General features: G+C 39.5%; 2 protein-coding genes across 3 annotated transcripts; one reads left to right on the top strand and one right to left on the bottom strand.

Annotated features, from left to right (window-relative positions):
- Positions 1-212: 212 nt before the first annotated feature.
- med4 (mediator complex subunit 4) lies at positions 213-3,814 on the bottom strand. Its single transcript, XM_079230547.1, has 7 exons — positions 3,739-3,814; positions 3,491-3,557; positions 2,765-2,935; positions 2,192-2,249; positions 2,012-2,098; positions 1,802-1,933; positions 213-1,314 (listed from the first exon to the last, which is right to left on the bottom strand). The coding sequence occupies exons 1-7, from the start codon at positions 3,810-3,812 to the stop codon at positions 1,142-1,144; spliced, it is 762 nt and encodes a 253-aa protein (XP_079086673.1). The 5' UTR covers positions 3,813-3,814; the 3' UTR covers positions 213-1,141.
- Positions 3,815-5,561: 1,747 nt separating this feature from the next.
- itm2bb (integral membrane protein 2Bb) lies at positions 5,562-21,800 on the top strand. Of its 2 annotated transcripts, none has more exons than XM_079230494.1 (7): positions 5,562-5,757; positions 16,163-16,330; positions 18,158-18,226; positions 19,013-19,159; positions 19,772-19,882; positions 20,178-20,328; positions 21,371-21,800. In XM_079230494.1, the coding sequence occupies exons 1-7, from the start codon at positions 5,674-5,676 to the stop codon at positions 21,457-21,459; spliced, it is 819 nt and encodes a 272-aa protein (XP_079086620.1). In that variant the 5' UTR covers positions 5,562-5,673; the 3' UTR covers positions 21,460-21,800. The 2 variants fall into 2 exon arrangements, with proteins under 2 accessions (XP_079086620.1, XP_079086621.1); XM_079230495.1 differs by having other exon boundaries at positions 16,163-16,294.
- Positions 21,801-23,618: the final 1,818 nt, after the last annotated feature.

Raw genomic sequence — 23,618 nt, forward strand, 5'->3', positions numbered from 1 at the left:
AAAAGAACAGATCTCCTGAAAATGTTTTTGTCTTGCTTCTGTACATCTATAATGGATGTTACATAATCTGTACCTGCATGTATTGTATATTAATTTACCTTTTGTAATGTGTTGATGCCTCTGGGGGCTTTCTAAACAAACAGGAGCACAACCTGATAATTACAGACAAACAGTTACTATTCAAAAAGTATTTATTTACAGGGTATGTACAATCTTATTTACACAGAGGTAAATCAACAGCATTAGTCCATATTGTTGTTCAACAACCAACACTACACGTGGAACATTCATACGAAAACGGACAAAAAAATGCAAACGTCAAACACGCGTAACTGCTCACCAAAGAGCAAGAGGGGTTTGGTTTCTCTTCGAGCTCCAGTCTGTGTTTTTACAAGGATATTATAATTAAATCTTTGTGTACAAGTCTAGAATAGAAGTTCAGCTTTCTTTTTTGTGTTTGAACTATATCAAATGAAAGTACATCGGCCAACCGTATAAAAAAAAAGCACACAAACCTTCACTTGACGTCAGTAGAAACTCTGAAAGCTTTCTCTGACTGTTTAAAGCCACAGAGACGGCAAATTAGTTCTTCGAATATGTCCCAGAACATTTCCCCCAGTCATGAACAGTCCAGAGAAGAGGAGTTACAACACAAATATAACCTTCTTTGCCATGCAAGACTACAAAATAAAAAACAGTGAATGCTACTCTGACAAACATCCTACAAAATGTACATAAATGATGGCCCTTATTTACTAACATAGCAGGGAAGTGACTAAACTAAAAGATCTCAGCTGAAAAAATGATAGTGAATAGTCTAATGAGAGTGGAGCATCTACATACAGTTTTTAATCGCTTTCCTTTTTAGGAATTAGCTCCTCCATGACTCCAGAGATGTGCTATACATGCAACGTTTTTACCGTAAGACACTCAAGTAGACTCGGATTTGAAGTAAATGGAACATGTCACGGCAAAGTGACAGAATGGTCTTTTAAATTAACAAGCTTAATTTTTGTCCTTCCCACGAACCAAAAATGTAAATATTTGATCAGGTGTTGCTCAGTGGTGAACACACACACACACACACACACACACACACACACACACACACAACACACAACACACAACACACAACACACTTTCAGTCAGAATCACTGCTGCTGCTGGAGGAATCGGTGGTCATGGCTTCCACGTCGTCCTCGTTCTCCTTGTTGTGACCCGGAGGCTCCAGGCCGAAGTCGTTGCCGTGGTGAGGAGGAAGCATCCCCACTGAGACGTCGGAGGACTGCCAGGGGTAGTGAGGAGTCAAGACGTCTGAGAGGACAAGAAAAGAGACGGAGGTTAATGCGTGGATTCACAAATCTACTACCAACAGGATGTTCTGCGTGTCGGACATTGACAACCCAACATTCAATGCAACGCATCCATTCAACAAAATGATAACTAATACAAATCCAACAGCTTTAATTTTGTTGAAACTTGTTTGTTTCTTTTGAGAGTGCCTGTGTTTGAACAGTAATAATGTCCTCTAAAAGGTTCTGATGAAGAGGGAAAACAAAACAGCCTTTCGGTCAGAAAGCTGACGAAACCTACGACTTAAACCTACGCAATTGGGTTATTAACTGATGTAAAAGGCGTAAAAGCCGACATTTAAACATATTTAAATGTCGGACAGTAAAGAAGTGAAGTAACATCTGCATCATTACATTAGGTGTTCCTGAAATATCTCGTTCACAAACAACGTGCCTCCAGCCACACCCGTTACAGAGGCATACAACTCTAATCCTTTGGAAGGACTTACCTGGCAACCTCCCAGCAGCCAGAGCGTCACCTGGCAGATGGCCATTCACGCCATTGGTCGGCAGGTTGGCCATGTGACCCAGCATTCCGCTGCGCATTTCCAGGTCAGTAGGATAGGGTCTGCGTGGATCACCTGGAACCAACACGTGCGTCAGCAGTGAAGTGAAACACGAGAACAGGAGCAGGAGGAACAGGATTCTGTTGTTCCTACCTGGTACCCAGTTGAGCGGCGCACACACAGCGTTACTGGCACTGATTCTGTGAGCATACTTGATGATTTCCTCTGAAGAGATGCTCCCTGCAAAACAACAAGTCAACAAACCATCAGACACAAAACCAGTCAACAATTGCGGAACTCGTCAGAAAGTGTTGGACGGGTGTGTTAGCTCACCTTTCCTGGCTTTGTCAATGGATTTGAGTTTCTCTTTTGCCTGGTAAACAGCAGTGGCCTTTAAAAAAAGAAGGACTTGATTTAAATCAACAGAAGAAGAACCTATAATAATCTGGGTGAAATGTACTGTGAGGTTTTGGCATCAACATAAACATTTAGAATAAAGTCTATAATTTATCTCTTAAAATACAAACTGATCTGATCAATCCCGTCGGACCAACACGGCACCTGAGTGCATCTTAATAGAACAAAGCTGGATCAGAGACGATTAATTAGGAAGTAAGGTAAGAGACATGGACGGATTATAAGAAAGTATTTTGGAGGACCTCTTGACAGACAAACTGTTAAATGTTATTACTTTGGAGGAAAGAAGTCAGTTGTTTTTATGTTTTCTCGTCTTATTTACGAATGACACCGTGAGGAATGACTGATATATTTTCTGAACTGTTTTTTGGCAGAAATGTTATATATCTTACGGTAGTAAGAAAAAGTAGCATTTCTCAAATCTATCTAAAAGGTATTTGTATACAACAATCTGGATGAAAAAAAAGAAATTAGAATAGCACCACCAACCAGGGTGTGTTCAGCCTCCTTCAGCTGCTTCTGGAGCTGCTGGATGTCACTGTCTCTCTTCTCCACTTCCTTCTCCAGCAGCTGCATCTCCTGGTGAACTTTCCCCTGCTGCTGAGCGACCTCCATCAGCTCCAGATACTCCTTGTCCCTTTGCACCAGCAGCTCCAGGATCTGTTGTAAATGAATAGATTATCACAGTGTCACTGTGGCCTTGTTTAAAAATACTCCCTCCCACTCATTTTAAAGTCTCCTACAAATGCAGCTACGATGGTTGTGATAAAATAACTTAACCTGAAAACAACACTGTCATTCAATTAAATTATGTACTTTTGTGTGTTTTATTAAAAGTGTCACTTATCCCTATTGTTAATAATCAAACAATCAATTAATGGAGAAAATGATCAGCAGGCTATTCCATAATGATTAAAAAAGATAATTAGTTAATGGTTCAAAATTAGATTAATGCTTGAGTAATATTAATCTAATGACATGATTTATAAAGTAATAGGTGAAGTTGTTCTACTCAGCATACTTTAAATACATCTTCCTGATAATATTTACATACTTGTATTGAACTGACATGATTTAATAGAGCTTAATTAAATATTTTCATTGCAGAGTATCTTCACAGTGAGGTATTTGACTGAATACTCCCTCCAACACTTCGTTGTGATGAATGAGACCAATATGAAGTCGGTTTAACCCTTGATCTTTGCTTTGTGTTACCTGGCTGTCCTCTCCGGTCTGGGGCAGCTTCTGACTCCTGGACAGAGCCAGCATCTCGATCAACTCCCTGAAACACAAACACACGAAAAAGGGAAGATTCAAATAATGGCTAACGTTTTGATTAGCTAACCTAAAAGCCCCGCTGATGATTCACGGGCTCTGACGGGCTGAATAAACTCTTTACACGTGAAACAACAACCCAGTAATTAACATTAATAAGTAAAAAACTGCGAGAGGTTTAACTTTACCGGGATAAAACCTCCAAATCATCCAAAACAGACAGCAGCCGTTCTTTGGTTGATTTCTCCACCACAGTCGCCATGTTTGGCTCACGATGCTTCTGCGCAAGACAGGAAGTGACGTCTAGCAAATCTTCTTTGAGTTTTTTTTTTTTTTTTTTAATGGCAGATGGCGTGTTATACTGCCCTCTGTTGAAGGGATTAAGATAACATTAAATTTTTAGATGTACTTTACTTGAGTGGTTCCATTTTATGATGATTTATACTTATATTACTCCACTACATCTTAGGGGCAAATATTGTACTTTTTACTAAAAGGGTTCTATAATTTTCTGACAGCTTTAATATCTGTAATTACTACTTACTTTATAAATTAGATGAGATTCCATTTTATTTGGACCATTTAGTACTGTAGGCAATTTAAGTAAAATGTTGAGGTACTTTACGTGAATATTTCCACTTCATACTTTTATAATATAATATATTAATAATAAATAATAATACAAAAATAAATGATTATATAGTGAAATAAGTAATATAAAATAGTAGATAATAGATCAAATGTATGTTGAACTCTTTGCAGTCAAATGTCCCGCATGTGTTTCTATGCTTTCTATACTACAAAACACTTACTTTCACCCGTGATACTTTCAGTACATTTTATTTGATTAATAATACCGCTGTACTTCCCCTTAAGTAGAATGAATGACTCCGGGGAAATCGGCCGAGACCTGGCAACCTTTCCCGATAAAACGTTGATCTTCGTTAATGTTCTCCCCTAGAGCAGCTGTGGGAACCATGGGTGTGAACCGATCAAGTTACCGGTAGTTAGCCAGACATTTTCCGGAACATGAGTATGTTCAACTTCTAAATAAAAGCGCCAACAATACCCTGAAAATATGTCCCAAATTAGGGAAAGGGGCTTAAAAGAAAATGAAAATATACTTTATATTGTAAACTTGAGTTTGGTGTTTGTGGTCTTGAAATGAAATACAAATTTCATTTTTGGGAAATAGGTTTACTTGCTTTCTATCTGGGAGTTTGATAGATTATTAATTATTGACCCCATGTCAGACTCAGACTATCGTGCCTGTATAGTACATATTAAGTAGCAGGAGACAGCTAGCTAAGCATAACATGTGGAAACAGAAGAAACTGCTGGCCTGGGTCTGTCTAAAGGGGAAAAGCTTATTTACCAAAAATGACAAACTATTTATTTGATCGACACAATAAAAACACGACATGCCTGAAAAAAGATCATGGAGGATTCCCCCCCGCCCCCCCTCTCTAATGTATATCTTATATGCTTTATTCATTTACTCGTTTACAATAAGAAATAAAATAAAAGTCTTTCATTCAAATTCCCAAGTAATAGTTCAAAAGTATTATCAACAAAAGGTATTAGAAGTACCAGCAGCCGGCTTAAAGTACAGCATGATTAGCATTTTTAGTCAATTGTACTTAAAGCATTCATAAAAGTAAGTTGTTGTGCAATAAAACATCTCAAACATAAATACTCAAGTAAATGATAAAAAGATAGTTACTTTTTTAATCTAAAGTATAAAGTAAAGAATTCTCTGAAATACAAAGTAAAATACAAGTACCTCAAAATTGTAGTAAAATACTGTACTCACGTAAATGTACTTAGTTACTAGTATTGCGACCTTTACTAAAGTTGGAGATGAAAAATAAACTTTCACCACAGCTCAAAGAGGAAACGTTGCCAGGTTTTGGAATTATGCTTTTATTTTGAAATCAAACCGGAAGCTTCTTTGTCGGTTTGTTCCTAACGCGACGCCTCCGTTATCACAACAGATCAGACTTGGCCGGGAGAGAGAAGTGCGACTTCTTTACTTCGGAGCAAATTTTCTCCGTTTCGTTTCGTTCTCACGGCTTCTTCGAAGTACTTTCTTCTTCCCGGAGTTCGTCAGCTTTGCTTTCAGGATGGTCAAAGTGTCTTTTAGCTCCGCGTTGGCCCAGAAAGACGTGAAGAAGGACGCAGAAACTCTTATTCCCGAGGAGGACAAAGTGAGTAGAAAATGGCTGAGCTCGCGTTATGCTCGCCTCCAGCTCGGGGGAAGACGGCGCAGTTCATAAACACAATGCTTTAGACGACTTATCTTTTTATATAAATATATTTATACATATGTTTGACTGTTCTTGTAAGTTAGACATTTAAAACAAAGGCAACTGCAATAAATGCAGTACGTTCCTTATCGTGTTACGGTGACGTTATATAAGTTCGTGTTTAAGTAACTTCCTCATGTAGCAGTTAATGCGTTTTATTCTTTAAAAATACATACTCTAATATTTAATGTTGTACAGTTTGTGTTTGACAGCCTGACTTGTCTCCTGATATTTTAAATAATCATATTTATTACTGCAAAAAAAGTCTTCTACTTTTGGCAAAATATTTGAAGCGTATTTTTTTTTATTTTGTGTTCAGATTTGAGAAAACCTCGTTAGTCTGCGATTCAAAAATGTTTAAATTCATCATGGGTACATGGATATTTTTAGTTTTGAGTGGGTATTTTTTTGCAGCCAGGAAATAAAAAAATTGAAAGAGTTTTTTTTTTTCTGTAGCTGAAATCAAAAAGTGCTTTGTTTTATTATTTACTAAATGTACGAATATTACCCTTTCAAAGAGGGTCAAACACCCTTTTAAGTCAGTTTTCTTTCTGTCCTTTCTCATTATCTTTTGATCTTCACTATAAAGAAAAACCAGACCTTTTATCTTGTCTCTCCAAAGTGCGTCACTCTTACAAAATAGAAAGCAGAACAGGTTATGATACGTCCATCAAGCAGAACATGAATATTTTAGCTGCAACAGGTAAGTTTATCTGATCTCCTGCACAAGTTCGTGCATTGGATACAAAGACTTTGCTCTTTAAATTAAAACAGACAGCTTTTCTGTGTGCTGAACTTCAGAGTTTCTCCAGGAATCAGCTTGTTGCACAAAGACAAAGAGAAAGCTTCCTGTCACAAGTTGTCTTTTTCACAGGAGTCCTAAAGGGAAGTTGTGTGAAAATTGTTGTCCGGGATTGAATCGCTTGGGGGGTGGATCTGGAAACCAAACACATTTGCTGAAAACTGTGACAAGGTTTGAGTCCAAACTAGAAAATCAGCTGTGTGATGGTTTGGGTAAAGTAAAGAGTCCATGAGCACATTTTAATTCTGCAGACTAATTGGATGATTAATCCACTTGACTCCAAGTTAAAAACAGCTGACTACTAAGGCTTGTAAATATCTCTCTCTCTCTCTCTCTCTCTCTCTCTGGGTATAAAGTCCAGTTCAAACCTTTCCTGCCACTTCTTCCCTCTCCACCCTGTTGTGAAAGAAGCTGCTTCTGTTTCAGCCGCTCAGAGGAAGTTTCAGCTCTGTTTTGCAGGTCGAAAGGCAATTTATCTTCACAAACGTAGAACGAGAGCTTAACCACAAATGCAGTGGCGGTGTTCCTTCTATATAAAATAGCTGATGTCTTCCTGTGTGGTTATTGTGGTTGCAGACAGACGGTGGGCGTCTGGGTTGGTTTCAGTATGACTGACTCTTATCTTGGTAATGGGGGCTTAACGCTTTCCTTCTGGGAGATTAAAGTGGGTGCAAACGCAGCAGATTCTGTACGTTTTTGTGCTGATTTGGAGGGGTTTTCCTGCTTTTGGGTGGTAGTGGTGGTGGAGGAGGAGTCTTGACACACAGACGATGGACACTATTGTTTCTAGGTCTTTAAAAAGTCTGGAGACATTTGGAAGATATTCTTTACCTCTGATGCATCTTTTATATTGCTGCACATGCACTTGCACAATTAAAACATATGTATGATTGTGCAAAAAGCAGCAGATTTAAATCTATGCACGCTCTTTGCATCGTGACACGATGAATAATCTTTCAGTGCGATATGATCTGGTTATGTGTCATATTGCACACAATAATTCAGAAATGGCCAATATGTCTTAGTTCCAGCTTCTCAATTGATCCAACCGTCCAAAACATTAGAATTACAGTCAACTGTTTTTGTCATTTTTGGCTTGAAAGACTTCAAATTTTTTTTGGGGGGGGGGGGGATTTCATCTCAGCTAATTTTGATTAATCAAATGTAGAGTCTATAAAATATCAGAAAATGGTTTCAAAATGCAGAATCTTCAATTCAGATCTAGTTCTTGTTTATTTCTGACTTCTTTCCAGAGCCACGAGCTGGTTTTCGTCGCCTAACCTGAAATACATTTGAGTTTCTGTTTAGTTTGCCACGCTCACTCACCCTCCATCTTTCTTTATGCTTTTGTTTCTCTTTCTCTTGCTTCGTTTTAGTTTTGAACCACACCGTGTTTCAATTTAGAGCAAACACTTGTTGAATGTGCCGAGTGAGACGGGAAACCAGCTCGTATCATGCGGTGACCATCCTGACCTTTTCACGAAGTGGAAAATATTATTTGCACCACGCATCTCATTTCCATGTTAATGAACTCCATCCGAGTTGCACCAACCAGCTGAAGCTTGTCACTGAGACATTTATAGCGTTTATAGACATTTATAGACATTTATCCCTTTTGAAGATGTCGTGAAGTAGAAGTATAAAGTGGCAGAAGATGGAAACATTAAATTACCATAAAGTTGTACTTAAGTGCAGCGCCTTTTTTCCATATTTAATCACTTGGAGTTTGTCATCAAGTTTCTGAAGTCTTCAAATAATTCACGTGTCCAAAGTGTTTCTTTGGACCGAGTTAATAGTTTTTAACAGGACATGTTCGTGGCTGCTCTTAATTAATCCAGAGCATCATTCCAGTTAATCAGCATCTTATCTGCTTATCTGCAGCAAACCAGGTTGACTTTGTGCAAATTACCAATTGGTTTCCTGCCGTCTCTCTGACGTTGTGCTGATTGTGCTCGTTTATAGATCCAGTCATTACTGAGCTCGGCTCCAATAGAAACAGGATGGACTTGTCAGCTTTTGTTTCAGTTCTACACCCGAAAGCATTTTAAAAACTCTCAGAATCTTCTTTTTTGTCTTTTGCCCAAATTGTAATAACTGAGATTGAGACTACAGGGGGTGGAAAAGCAGCAAATACTCACATTTGAAAAGCTGCTGTTTTTAATTGATGGATCAATTAAGTTGTCGATTGTTACGCGTTCCATTGATGGCTCTTTTAAAGGCCTGATTGTACATTTAAAACAGACGTTTATTACATTCAGTCTGAAGTCACCAGGCCCCGGTTTCTCATGCAGACCTCACCGACAATAACCTCCACTCTGCTGAATGAGGAACACCTGAGATTATCTTCCAGCGCATTAACACGTCACACTCTGCTGTCAACTCTGTGCAGTCAAGATCACATCAGCAGCAGCGTGTGAATCCAGGTTCATCAACTTTCAATGTGCTTAATCAAATGCACGCTTTTGAAGCTGCACTTAGCATTTATTTGGTCATAGATAGATGCATGCTTTATTTATCCCCAAGGGGAAATTAGTTTGTTACAGTAGCAAGCATATTACATAGACACACAAAAAAGATCAGGAATGCAAAATACTCAATATATACAACAAAACAGTCAAGGGTATTAATTTAGGAAATTAAACAACAAAGAAAGTGCACAAATGCTACGTATGTGCAGTGTATATGAAGTGTATTTAAGTATGTACATATGTACAGTGAATAACTAAACCACAAAAGCGGTGCGAAGGCTGTTGATTGATGGAGGATCTGTCCTGAGGTGATTTATTATGAAGTCTAATAGCAGTGGGCAGGAATGTTCTCCTGTATCGGTCTTCTTCCATAACAACTAACCGACTACCACACTTTGAGTTTATTTATTTTCCGTCATGACGCCAGCTGAGTCAACAGGCGTTTTGTTGGAGCGGTCGACTGGTTGCTGATGCAGAGAAAGTCTGTTGAGACGCCTGAAGTATAAATGTGGGTTTTATAGGAGCAGAAATTCTGGAGCCGGATATAGTCAGAGACCGTGTGCTGTGAAGGCAGGAAGGAAGCTTTATTAAGATGTGTTGGCTGCTGCTGACCTCACTGTTACTGTGCTGATAATGTGTTGGAGAGAATTATTTTTATATGTGCGGGTTAAGAGCGCGCATATGCTACTTTATTTTGTGTGTGTGTGTGTGTCAGCTGGTGGAAAAGCTGACGCTAGACGAGCACATGCGTCATCACAAATTACTCTTGGATTTTGTTGTCTTTTACAACAAAAGTTGTGTTTTTTTGTGTGTGTGTTTTTGAAGTATTACATGACATTAGTGTGACAGTTTGTCGTAGCAGAGCTGCCAAACTTTCTCATGATTAGTTGCTTTTCTTTGTCTAAAATCACACAATTGGAAACATGTATTGCTGTTTTCTGATTGTTCTTTGACATTATTGATAATCAGTTAATCAAGAATACTCATTGGTTGCAGCCCTAGTTAGGAGGATTGTTCTCTGTAAATATTAATTATTCCCTCGTGACTAACTCGTATATATTTGTGATTTTCTTGCCATTACCCCCTCATATAGATGTATAAACTCACTGTCGCTTGGGTCCCTTCTTTAGTTGTTAGCTTCAGTTCATGTTGACCGGTCAGTCTGGGCCTTTTTGGACGTTTGTTGGCACGCAACACACAAGCGCACACACACGCACACGCACACTTCCTGTTTTGTGTTGACAGTCGACAGAGCCTTCATTTGGGTGACTGTGCAGATCTCAACCAGGACATACGGTGGGAGTGAATCCTCTTCAGGCCCTGAAGCAACAAATGAGAGTTCTCATGTTTTGGACCAGTCTTCTGTCCCAGAGCGTCCGCTATGAGACGCCATGTTGACTTTACAAACTGGGATGTATTTCCTGTCTTAGGGATGTTAATAATTTCCCATTTAACCAGTAATCTTGACCGATTTTAATGCTCAGTTAACCAGTAAAAAAAAAAAAAAAACTTTCTTAGAAAAAGCTGAACAAATGTCAGCAGAGCAACTTGTCTTTTAAAATGAGAATAGCTGGTCCCCGTTATAGGTCACCTTCAAGGTCACCTTCATTACTGGTTGCTAACGTTTCACTCTAATCAGTAAGTGAAGACGCAACATGGTGGCTGATAACTCACAGGCGGGTGAACCGGGCACTCGGTTGCCTGGTTTGCACAAATGATGGGTTTTCAGGAAAACATATATTTAGAGAAGAAGAAAAATCTGAATTGGCAATTATATTATGTTTAGAAAATAACAGAAATGATGCATGCAATTCCTTTTTACCTATATTTTGTTTCCCTACTACACATGGTTTTTGAGGAGCACCATCAGTACAGGGTTTGATGGTTATTGTGGAACGGTACAAACCCAAAAATTACAACCAAAGTCATCAGTGGCATTCTTAGCATTCATCTATTTGGGGGTTTTCCTCTCTGACTTGAGAAGGAGCAGACATTTGAGGATTAACTAAGGTTTTGCAGTTGCTACTTTCAGATATATTGGGACCTTTCCATTCAAAAGCTTTGAATCAGCTGTTAAATTGGCATTTTTTTTCTTCTTCTTTCGTTCTTTAAGGCTATTTTAACAGACACTGTATCAAACTTCCATTTAGTTGATTTTGTCCCCACAATGTTGCGTGATGGGAGGGTACTGTTGGATTATGAATTTGGTTTCCAGCCCAGAAACGTGTGACTCATCTTCGGTCGCCGTTGAACCGCAACAGAGCAAATAAATATAGAGTTGGTATGTTTTTCTTTGCAGTTTACTTGGTGGTTCGATTGAACAGGATTTACCATGATCCGATTCCAACAGTGCTAACGGGACTAACCTCCTTCTTTCTTTCTTGTGAATTTTGAAGAAAGGGTTTGCTTGATATATTCTGCATCTTTGTGACTCAAAACTGAAACTGGAACCTGTTCCGAAATGCATGCGCACCCATTTGAATGCTTCCAGTTTATTTAGCCAGTGACGGGTGATTTCTTATCATATCGATCTCTTTGTCTCTTTCTGTCCTTTTACAAGATGACATGTATTTGTAAAGAGGCCCTTCTCCAATCCTAAAGCAATGGTTCCAAATGTTCCAACGGTAATGTAGATACATGGCGACGTTACAGGATTACGACACAAATGTCTTCCTGAGCTACTCGCTGCCGTCTCTTGGCTTGTGTGTGTCCTTCGATTGTCGTCTGAGGCATGCAGACTGCTCAAAGGATTACGGTTTAATCAGTCAGATAGAGACTCAGCCGAGAGACTTAGCGGCCTCCTACAGGGGCGCCGACCGCTAAAACTCAAGAAGAGAGCAGATTAACCAACCCGGCAGATCTACGACAAGAGACCCTTCACCCAGTGCTTACCTGGTGCGACGCAGGGAACCAGATTTACAGCAACTACACGATGAACATGTGACGTCTGAAGCGGAGGCTACTTTTATTAATAACATTTGCTGGTTCCAGCTCCTTAAATGTGGGGATTTTCGGCCTTATTTTGTCACATGACAGTTGGGGAAATATATTTGGGTTTTAGACCATTGGCTATTTCCTCAGTTAGCTTTGTTCTGCTTTACTTGAAACTACTCTTGCAGTTTAGTTTTAGTGGTGGCTTACTGCTCTGCTCATTTTACATGTGTTGTGTAACTGGTTTAGTGCCAAAGAAAGAGGAATGGACATGAAATATTTCTAGTTTCACTTTAGTTTTAGTTTCTATTTTATGGTTTTAATGGGCTTTGATAACTGAATGTGTCTGTTTGGTGATTTGCATTGTAACCGGCTGCTGATGTGCAGGTTTTGGCTCATCATCCAGTTCACCAGAACAACCATTCTTTCATTTTTTTTCATGTGTAAAGTTGCATAAAATAATCCCAGGAATGCTTGTGGTTTCTTCATAGCAACAGTTCCATTTCTGTGAAAAAGTATTGTTCCATTTCTCTAAACTACGAAGGTTTTTTTCTGGTTGAGTCGTCGGTGTGTGTCGAGTTCCTCAGCGCCTTCAGAGCAGAGGATGGAGTTTCAGGGAAACTGAAGCCGTGTCCTGGACACTGATACTCACCTGTCGCCACAGAGACAGACACACAAGCTGCTCTCAGGTGAGACGACGCTCAGAGCACTGCAGGCTTATCGGTTTAAGATATTTACCAGAGGACTGAACCATGTATAGGATCAGGGACAGTAGTCGTGTATTTACACAACATGTGTTTTTTAAATGGCATTGGAAAAGCCAGGTGTGTGGACTCTTTCACCACAGTGTTAAAGAAATGACTCCCATAAATCTTTGATTCGATGCCCTTAAACAAAACAGTTCTGATAATCCTGATGCTGGAGAAGTTTCACAAAATATAATTAACTGGAAAATGTTTGTCTGCAGTGGCTGACTTAACGTGGTGTGTGGTTGGTTCATCAAACGCACACACAGACAAAGACGGTCATTGATTGCTGTCGTAGTTCGCCTGTGTGATGTGAATGCAGCCCAGATAAACCAGCTGCCTCCATCCTCACCACAGCACACGGGGGATTTCTGCAGTATTCAAATGGACCGACTAATTTACATAGTTATGAATTGTCAACATTTTTACGTGAGAGTTATTTTACAAGTAGGCTTGAAAAGATGTTGATGGCAAGTAGATGGAAAGAAAACTAAACAATCGTTTAAGCGATTAATGAAAAAAACCTTCTCTGGTTTCAGCTTCTCAAAGGTGAGACTTTTCTGCTTTATATGAATAAAGATTAAATATCTCGATGTGTTGGACAAAACAAGACATTTGAAAAACATTTATTTTGTTTGTTTTTTAATCGGTGATGGAAGTAATCTCTAGCGGCAACCTCATCGACTCCTTTGTGAGCGAGTTTCTAACTGGACATGTTGTCCCTGCTGTGTGAGGTTGGCATACTTCACTGTGTGTGTGTGTGTGTGTGTTGAAGTTATGAAATGGCGGACTAAAGGCCTGTTGGGTCTTGTCGGTGAAGCTTTAGGAGACTGTTGTGAAACAGGAAGTAAACGGCATCATAATCCAGGGCTCACTTGTTCTTTTGAAGTACGAACACAGGGAAACGGTTAAATATTTTAACTGTAATAACATTTATAGTAACAGTAGGAAGTAGTTTGCCTTGAGGTCCAACAGGAGACGCTCTTAAAACTCATCAGCCCGTTGACCTGTGGTGATGCAATACAAGTAGTAAGTCCAGTTTGAGCAACAGACGATTGAGTGTGAAGACTCGAGACACAAACACTGCACGTTGGGTTTATAATACCATGAGACGGGTTTCAACTGAACACGGCTATTTGTTTATCTGTTATCTCACCGGACGCCAAGTAAACGGTAGAAATAAGGGGTCACATGCATGGAATTCACCTCGGAGTTTTTGTGCATAACAATAAACCTAGTAGGAGTAAAAAATGAAACTATTACGATGAAAGTCAGTAAACAAAGTTGTTTGTGGCAACAAATTTGTCTGCAGGAAAATGCAAAATATTCACCAGGGAGCATGCACAATAGTTCATAGTATAAAGGAGGCCAATAAAGAATATATGCAAATATATTGCGTAATCATCTCAGGCTTCATCACAAGAGCAGTTGTGAGGCAGAGAGAGAATTGTTGTGTATTGCTGCTTATTTCACCAACTGCTTTGGTCTGGGTCTAATTATTCTGTGATATCTTTTGGATTGTGGCTCATATTTGAAAATTGACTCGTGTTTGGGGTTTGCAACTTTTGGGAAGCTGCTCTCTGACTTATAGTTCATGTTGTCGTTCCTTTCAGGTCCGTTCTTCTCCGCTTGTTAAATCTCTTGTCGTTCTTTCTGGATTGCCGTCTTTTGTCGGATTACAATCAATACAACTTTCTGATTTAAAAGGGCATAATGTTCAATATCATGGACATAATCAACGTTTTCTTTATTTGCACCTCTTCTACTTTGTACTGCATCTGCTGCACATCAGTTTTCCTCTGGATTAACACCGTTCCAGTTCCTAAACTATGAATAAGTCTTGTTTGCAGTTGGAGGTACACACCTGCCTGACCGTTCCCATTTCAGCGTCAAAGTCTCTAAACTCGACTGTTTGATATTCTTATCTGTCTGCTGAGGACATTCAGTAAATGGCACCACCCTCCTCTGCTTTCTCTGTTATTTTGCCTTCATTTCCTCTTTTCTTTCTCTCTGAGTCAAAGGGAGTGAGAGTGACTCCAACAAACGTTCACTCAGCAGAGATGTCCTGAGCTCCACAGCCTCAGGAAATGTTCCCTTTCAGTGTCTCTTTCTCACACACTACAGCTGACACCGCCGCGTTAGCGGCTCTGCACATCCCTCTTTAAGGGTTTACTTCCTCTCCCCAAACACACTTTCTTTGGTTCCTTCAGAGCGTTCCTCCTCGTCCTTATTTATCGCCTGCCAGAAGAAAGAAAAACGTTACACAACGTTTGGGGAGTCTTTTGCGGTCCATAAATTACGGTGAAGGTCCGACCGAGCTGTCAGTTGGGTCTTCTTAGCTGTCTGCCTGCTGTTTTTGTTGTTTTCAGTGTTTTGAAGATGCTGCCTTATGCCCCAAATGTATCAAAGTTCTAATTTGAATGTTAAATTGAAGCTGGAATGTCAGGAAATATGTTTTATGATAACTAACAGAATATCCACTGAGGGCAGACCGACTGTAGAATAATAGTAGAATAATTATGTACTTTTTATTATATAGGTTGTTTTAAATTCATGACAGTATGAAACTCATTTTTTACGGTGACTGATTTTTAAAAGAGGTAGTTCAGTTTGGAAATCTGAAATGTGCAAAGATTTTACTTTAACAATACTCTAACAACATTTTATTTTGTCTAAAAGTACATTACATTTAATTGTACAATATTTGCAAAACTGTTCCTTCAAGGTTTTTGTGGAGAATTGTCCTTGGTTTCCCACAATGCCACACTTCAAACACATGGAAACAAACATGTCAGAAAAGTTAGAAATGTATCGAGCTTTGAATTTGTTTTGTTTTTTTTAAACGTTTTATAGACTAATCGGTTAATTGAAAGAAAAAAATTGTTGACGTCTCCTAAGGGCGCTTTCACAAACCGACATTACATTAAAAGAGAACTTAAAAAGTGAAACAAGTATCAATTTCTAATTCCGACTAACCAAACAGACTAACGTGGACATGTGGGCTGCAGCTTTCGTGTAACTTGCATTTGAGGAATGAAACGTGTTCGTGAGCCGATCTGAAGTCTTTCTCTTGGGACGGACGGGGTCGTGACGGGGCGTTTGTGTTCTGTTTTGAAATGCAACGGAATGGGTGGATGTAGAAAAAACACTTTGAATCAAAGAAAATACACAAATAGTGGAAACTGAAACTTACCAGCAAGTGATAAAAGATCATAATCAGACATGTTGGTCTCTGAAAGGTGTGTTTTCTGCCCTGGAGGATTTTATACATGAATAATTTAACTTAAGGACATCCTATCTAATCCCCTGGATAAATGAATACGGGGTAAACATTCAAACGTTCTTCTTCTCTCCCGCAGGATGCCGAGGCAGCTCTGCTGGTGCGTCACCAGTCCCGGGCCTGGTGCTGGTGCATGTGCCTGGGTCTCGCCCTGATGCTGTCGGGAGTGGTGGTTGGCGGTGCCTACCTGTTCCGCTACTACTTCGTGGAGGTGAGCTACCAGCCCCAAGAAGGGTGGGAAGAAGAGGTAAATTAAACAATAATCAATTATCACAGGTTCAGTGACGGAGTTTAAAGGCAGAGTAGAACTCGCAGCTTTAAAGTGTGCTCATTATCTGGCAAAGGCCCTCAGGGTTTAGGTAGGCGGCGGCGGAGGAGGAGTTAACCACTTAAAAGTCTGGAGACACGCCGTGAGAGTCTCCACGACAAACAGCCACACAAGCAAATCATGTTTAACATAAATCACAATAAAATAAAACATGAAAGTAATAAAGAATAATCTGATAAAGTCTTTATTAGGGTTAGAGTCCACGATCCAACACAAAAACATCACGAGTGTGGCGCGTTAATCACACATCGCTGGAGAAAATGTGAACCGACAAACTCAACAGGTTGAAGCAAGTAAAGCTGCAGTGAGCTGTTTTTATGACTCCGCCTACTCCAGCTGGTTTTATAACGGTGTGAATGATAAACAGATTTCTGGAGATTAATAACTGCAGCAAAGGGGAATCAATCAAAACAGAAACTGAACAGGAAATGCAGCTGTGAGAGTCTTTATGATAAATGACTCTACACGAGTTTCCTGTCAACACCTTAACCAAAGCAGGACATACGGTAAAGTTGTTTTAGCACCAGGTTATTTTGAGCTCTTGTGGCATACAACGAGATATGCATCTACAACCACACAAGCAGACACAGGAGGCTGTAATTCAAGATATATTTATTGTCATATGCACAGATAACAGACAGATTGGTAGTTGAGACAGCAGCTGCAAGATAGTCAGTTTTATTATTATTATTTAATCATGAATCCAAGAATTTGCCCCACAGCGCTTTACAACATAATGTTTAGGAAACCCTGGATTCAGAGAAGGAAGGACCCTCTAAAATAATGAATCTAATGGGTAAAAAAGAAGAAACAGAATGCTGATAGAAGGTAGAAAAAGATGATGTAACAGGCGACGTCGGGAACTACGACCTCTTCTCTACCACGAGGACTCGAGGACCCCTTTCACTCAGAGGGAGGAGAGACGAGGGTGAGGCCGAAGATCCAGAGACCACATGAACTGCGATTGGTCAGCTTGTTTCCCCGCAACAAGTTTCTACTGCCGGTAGAGTTCATTGAGCGTAAAGACAACATTAAAGAATAAAAAGACTGTTATCTTCCTCTCAGTGAAACACATCTAGTGAAGACATTTCCTCATCCCTCTTGTTTTATGAATTAATCAACATAAACATGGTGATTTCAAGGCAGTAGTGACTCCATGTATAAACATAACTAGACGTGAATGTCTGTTTTAGGCAGATCCAGTCACACAACAAATATGTTGTAAATATAATTTGACACAATTTGAAACATAATCCGATCACTTGAATCTATAACCACAATGTCTTGTATACAACAAGAAATAATCAAGAGTTGGCCACCGTCGCATGAATGGAAAAAATATATACTTTTAATTTGGTGAACAAAAAATCAAACTCAGTTCTAATGTGTGTGATCTGTCCTCCTTTTTTATTGTTCTTTCTTTAATTTAATTGTAATCCTGAAATGTTTGATCATGCTCAAGTACTTTGTTTTAAACGGTTCTGTATAAATAAAGTTTGTATTAGTCTGTCATATTGCCCAACACTAGCAAAGCTGCTGCCTTGAATCAGAACGTCGGGGGTGGAGGTCTCACCAGTTTTTAAAAACGGCATAAGAAATACTCGTGTTGTAAAACCGGCAGTTTTACAGTTTAAAGCCTATATTCAACACATTGACATGCATTCATATCTACTGTAGGGATACACGCTCAAACTAGATGCACAATACTAATATTCTCTCTTTTTCGTCCTCCTCTCGTCCCTGCAGGATGGCCGGGTGTTCGTGTGCGGCGTGAACTATCGCGAGGAAGACTTCATGATCCAGGGGGAAGAGGAGGTACGGACCTGAACTTCCTCAGTGTCTCTTCCTGCTGCTTATCAGATGTTGATGTTCGTCTGTAATTAATCATTACAGGCTGAGTCACTGATCGATTGATGACCTGACTTCAGCCTGCAGTGGACTCACAGTGGAGTCATTTACATCTGTGTTGTACTTTTTGTTGAGATCCACGCACAAAAGACCACGATGTTGTTTTTTTATTACTTCAATAATGTTTACTTGTTTTGGTCGGCCATTTTCAAACCGTTTGCTTTACAGTTGTAGATTTTGCTTTTGTTGTTTTTCATTGTTTCTCCTTCATTTCTACACCATATAAAATTTTAACGGCATGGATTTTTGCCAATTAATCGTTTAGAAAGAGATAGATCAGCAGCTACATGGAAACTATATTAATTAAGTCAGTGACTGTTTACATGCACCAACAAAAACAGTTTGTGCCCCAATTCCAAAAATGACAATGTTCCTACTAAACTGTTTACATGGCAAATGAAAAGGAATATTCCACTAATGTTACCGTTTACATGCAGCCGTTCATACGTCGAGTCACGTAGCCGGTGGTCGATTAGTTTGTCCGTCCAGACGCCGACGCCCCGCGTTCATGCCTTCAACCGCCCTCGTGAAAATGCCGGCGTTGCGATATGCTGGAAAAAAAGAAACGCTGACCATGAATTGAGTTCAGGCACGTCTGTGAAATCTGCTCCTTTTTAGAAAGTGAACAATGGCAATAATCGCCAAATAACCGCCTGTTGGACTGGTTAATTAACTGGCCGACCTGATTCCTAGACCGAGGTGGAGCTGCCAAACCAGTTCCTGCGGCAGCTGGAGGAGAAGATCCGGGTGCTGGAGAGGGAGCAGGTGGAGCTCATCAGAGTCCCCGTCCCCGAGTTCGGCGACGGAGACCCCGCCGACATCGTCCACGACTTCCAGCGGGTGAGACGCTCGCAGCCTTTCATCACAGATCCTCTGCGGCTTCCTGTTGGGCGCAATAATGACTTAAAAGATGATTATCTGTTGGCATAATAATTGATCATCAAATGACCAGATGTTGTGTAAATGATATGGTAATCTCATTAAAAGTAGACCAGAGGCTCATGAGATTACAGTTAAATTCTTAAGGCTTATACTGTAAAGTCACATATTTATAACACAGTATTCAAATGAAGGCAGCTGCCAATGAAAGTGGGCTCTTCCTGTGAATTTTCAGATTAAAAGCACACTTATGACAAGCAGGCTGGAAGACCTTTCCTGTGAACAATCTGATGGAAGTGTCTAGTTGCTCTTCTTTGTATTAAAAATCAAAGGGAAAATACTGGAATTAACTGGTAAATGTGTTGCATGTCAACATGTTGTTATGCTGATGGAATTATTGCAGAAGATGTGTTGTTAAATTAGAAATAATGGCACCTCGCGAATATAACTCTATTCCAAATTAAACCTCATTCTTTCTGCCATTGAGGTAAATACAATCTGTTTATTTTAACGAGGAAAAAAAGAAAACTGCTTTGTAAATCTCTCTGTTTGTAAATGTTTCTCCTGCTTCAGAGGTTGACCGCCTACCTTGATCTGAGTCTGAACAAGTGCTACGTCATCCCGCTCAACACCTCCATCGTCATGCCTCCCAAAGACTTCTTGGAGCTGCTCAACAACGTCAAGGTAACTCAACTTCTCTTGAACCCTCTTTTGATGGAATCAAAGTTGAAGCTTCAAATTTCATTCGCTTTAATTATGTACTGTAGCTCCTGTTTAACACTCAACATTCAACACTTTGGGAAATGAGCTTATTTTCCTTCTTGCATAGAGTTAAATGATCAACACCTATGGACAGAGCCAGGCTTGCTGCCTGTAGCGCCATATTTATTGGGACTGTGTCGAGCAAAAGAATGTGTATTTAAGGGTTGTTAGTGGTTGTTGTGTTCTCATCATTATGATTTGTTCTCCCCCTGCCCAGGCCGGCACCTACCTGCCTCAGTCTTACCTGATCCACGAGGAGATGATTGTGACGGAGCGCCTGGAGCATGTCGAGCAGCTCGGCTACTTCATCTACAACCTCTGCCACGGAAAAGACACCTTCAAGCTGCAGCGCAGAGACAGGATTCTGGGTAAGGGATAAGAAGCCTTTCGGGCATTTTTAATTAAGTATTAAGATGACTTGAAAGATGCTGAAGATGGTTTACACACAGTTAGGAAACGGGAGTCAAATATTATCGATACATCTTTTAACTGCGTGAACTTTAAGTCCCGTTAACGACTGAGTGAACAAGCTCAAGCTGGAATTCTGCTTCTCCAGGCTGAATGTACTCTGGTGTCGTTCAGACATGTGGCCGTGTGTGTGTATGTATGTGTGTGTGTCTGCTACACGTGTACAGATGCGGGGGTCAAACGTACGTATTCACAAGGAATCGGTCCCATAGTTCCTGTAGAAAAAAAGCAGGAAACCCAAATGAGTTTCACCCTGTTGACAGTGTAAACAAATCTAAAAAGAATTTTGAACGATGACAAGATGGTGACGATATATGGAGACTTAAAGAGGAATGTGGTTCACTTTGTGTTGCTTAAAGATCATGTGGCTTCGGATGTAGCGGTACACGGACGTCAAGGTTCAGTTCATACCCCGGTTTAGGAGTCTCAGTTGGATGTGGGTTCAGCGCAGAGAAAACACACAAAGGGGAGGGTTCTCTTTCACTCGCCATTATGAGACTCACTTGTCCACCAGTGTGTTGTACTCTCCTCCGCACATGTTGCTAGCGGCGTCCTGGTATCACATGCATCAGTCTACATGCTTTGTATTTTGCGTGTGGCTGTGTTGCAGCCATCATGGAGGAAGAGTTTGCGGCTGAGTGCATGGTTTCAATTAAATTAAATGGGAATACTTGTATTCATAACATAAGACCTCGTACCCCTTTTATGATGTGTATTTTTTTCCTTATTTAAGTGCGGTAATAAAAGGTAAGATATTTACATATATTCAAATATCCAGAGCGTAACTTCTCTCGGATATATCCGGATGTTTCCCGTGCCTTTGCAACCCTAATCCGTAGCGCCCACTGAACACACCTGGATACTTTAAGCTGAGTTTTGGCTTTGCTTGACGGGGAATCTAACCGGTGACCTTTAATTAAATCCCCTCTTTTTGACCTACAGGAATGCAGAAGCGTGAAGCTTTGAACTGCCACAAGATTCGTCACTTCGAGAACAAGTTTGTGGTGGAAACTCTGATCTGTGAGGCGTAAGAGTCCTCGTCGCCTCGCAGCTGCTCTTATTAAAGTCACTGGTGTGCAGTGAGATCTGTTTTTTTTTTTTTTTTTTTTTAAACTCACCTTTCTTTCATTTTCTGTCCTTTACTTCAGGTAGTTTGACTGGTTGAAATGAGTGAAATGTGAAGTTGTTTGGTAAAGATATCCATTGATTGTGATTTAAAAACAAGGAAAAAAAAAAACAAGAAAAAAAAAAGGCAAAGAGTCATGTATTTTTCCACTTTTCTGTACTGGGATCTTCTTGGAATGTTTTTCATAAATAACTAGTTAAAAGACAGCTCATTATGAAATAGTAAATTATTTTAATCAAAAATAAATGCAATTATTAGCATGAACACAGACGAGGGTGAAATGTAGTTTGCCTTTCTTTCAGTACAAACATAAAGTTTCAAGAGAGGACGACTTTCTTGCCGCTCATCCTGATTGTAGCAGATCAGTCCAGGGAGACTTTTTTTTGTTTTTTGTATTTTGTCTGCTGTAGCTATTAATACACTGCACCTGTTCTTTCTTAACTGGAAAACGATCTTAAAATAAGAGTGTGAACAAGTGCTTCTCTTTTTAAGCTTTAATTATGAGTTTGCATTGACTAGAAATGAGAGAATAAGATTCACAGCAGGGAGTTTAAACACACTCTTATGTTAAAATCTATTTTCTAAAGGGTTGTCTGTCCTTTTTTTTTTTTTTTTATGTGTGTGTAATTTTTTTGGGATAACTCTTCTTCTTGTTGTACTAATTTGTGTATATAATCTCTTTTAAAGATACGACCAGACCAACACAATAAACAAAATAGAAAAACACACCTGGCGCTCTTGTGCGTTTTTGTTCATTTGAGTCCTCGTTAAGTTGACAGTGTCCTCTGCATAATACAAAAAATAACGTTTTGACTTATCAAACTGTTTGGAGTCTGCCACAAAGATATTTTAGTTTCAATTTTACACTGATTTTGATTTGATCAACTCGACTTTTGAATTCCAAATCACATTTTCAAGGTGCAAGTTAGTCGAGAGGTGCAGTTGCAGCATGTATTTTACTATCAGTATTTTGCTTTAATGGTAACTTGTACTTAATATTATCCCTTTTTTATACTATATTTTTCTGAATTCGACACAAAAATATAAAGAATACTTTTTTAAAGATTAAAACAGAAGTTCTTTATCTTTTTTAGTTTGTGTGTGGTTGTGTTTCAGATGTCGGAGTCGTCATCAGTTCCACCAAAGAGTGTCTCGCATGGTTTCATTCATTTCAGTTGCTTTTCAAATGATCAATATTTCACTTTCATATGAGAGAAAAGTCCATGGACTGAAACTAGATGGGGCCTGAGCCCTCGCCTGGGTACCACTGATTAAACTAGTTAACAATGTAAAGTACGTAAAAGTACCTTGAGCAGCGACAGTAAAACGCTAACAAGGAGACATTTTACAGAATTAATATTTTATTATTTCACTGATGCGTACTGAAGCATCATTTTGAATGCAGGTATTTTTACTATGTTGTATTAGTGAATGATCAGAGTACTTATTCCACTAATGCGTACACAGTGTGTTTATAGTGTTATCATAAAGGATGAATATTACTGTGTACGGTTTATTTGTACACAGTGACTGTGCTGTCATCATGTGTGTGTCTGTCGCCGTCACCTCGGAGGACTGACCTCAGATCAGCTGTCGCAGCCGGGCTCTCGGCCTGCGTGTCATTTGATCGCAGTGGAAATGTGTCCTTGATTGAAGCACTAATCAGAGGGACCTCGCCCAGGGGGATCATGGGAAATGAGCCAGGTGGTTAGCGGTGGCGTGTCACCTTGAAGGATCAAAGTGGTCATGTAACGACAGATCATCATCGGCTCTTTAATAAAAACATTTAAATATACTTTTATTGAACTAAACGAAGATGTCAGTACATTTACTCAAGTACTGTACTTAAAAACTATTTTTAGATACTTACACTACTTAAGTATAGAAATGTAATGATGCTTCTACATTTATCTGATAGCTGTATAGCTTCTGTTACCTTTGCTGATTGAAATTTTCATCCAGATGTGATCATTACACAGAATATTAAACATTGCATTTGTAATTTTTTTTACTTTGACTGGTAATTAAATTTAAATTATTTTACACTTATTAATATTCTTGCTG

Source organism: Taurulus bubalis (genome assembly GCF_910589615.1).
Source record: "Taurulus bubalis genome assembly, chromosome: 15".
Classification (NCBI taxonomy): Eukaryota; Metazoa; Chordata; class Actinopteri; order Perciformes; family Cottidae; genus Taurulus; species Taurulus bubalis.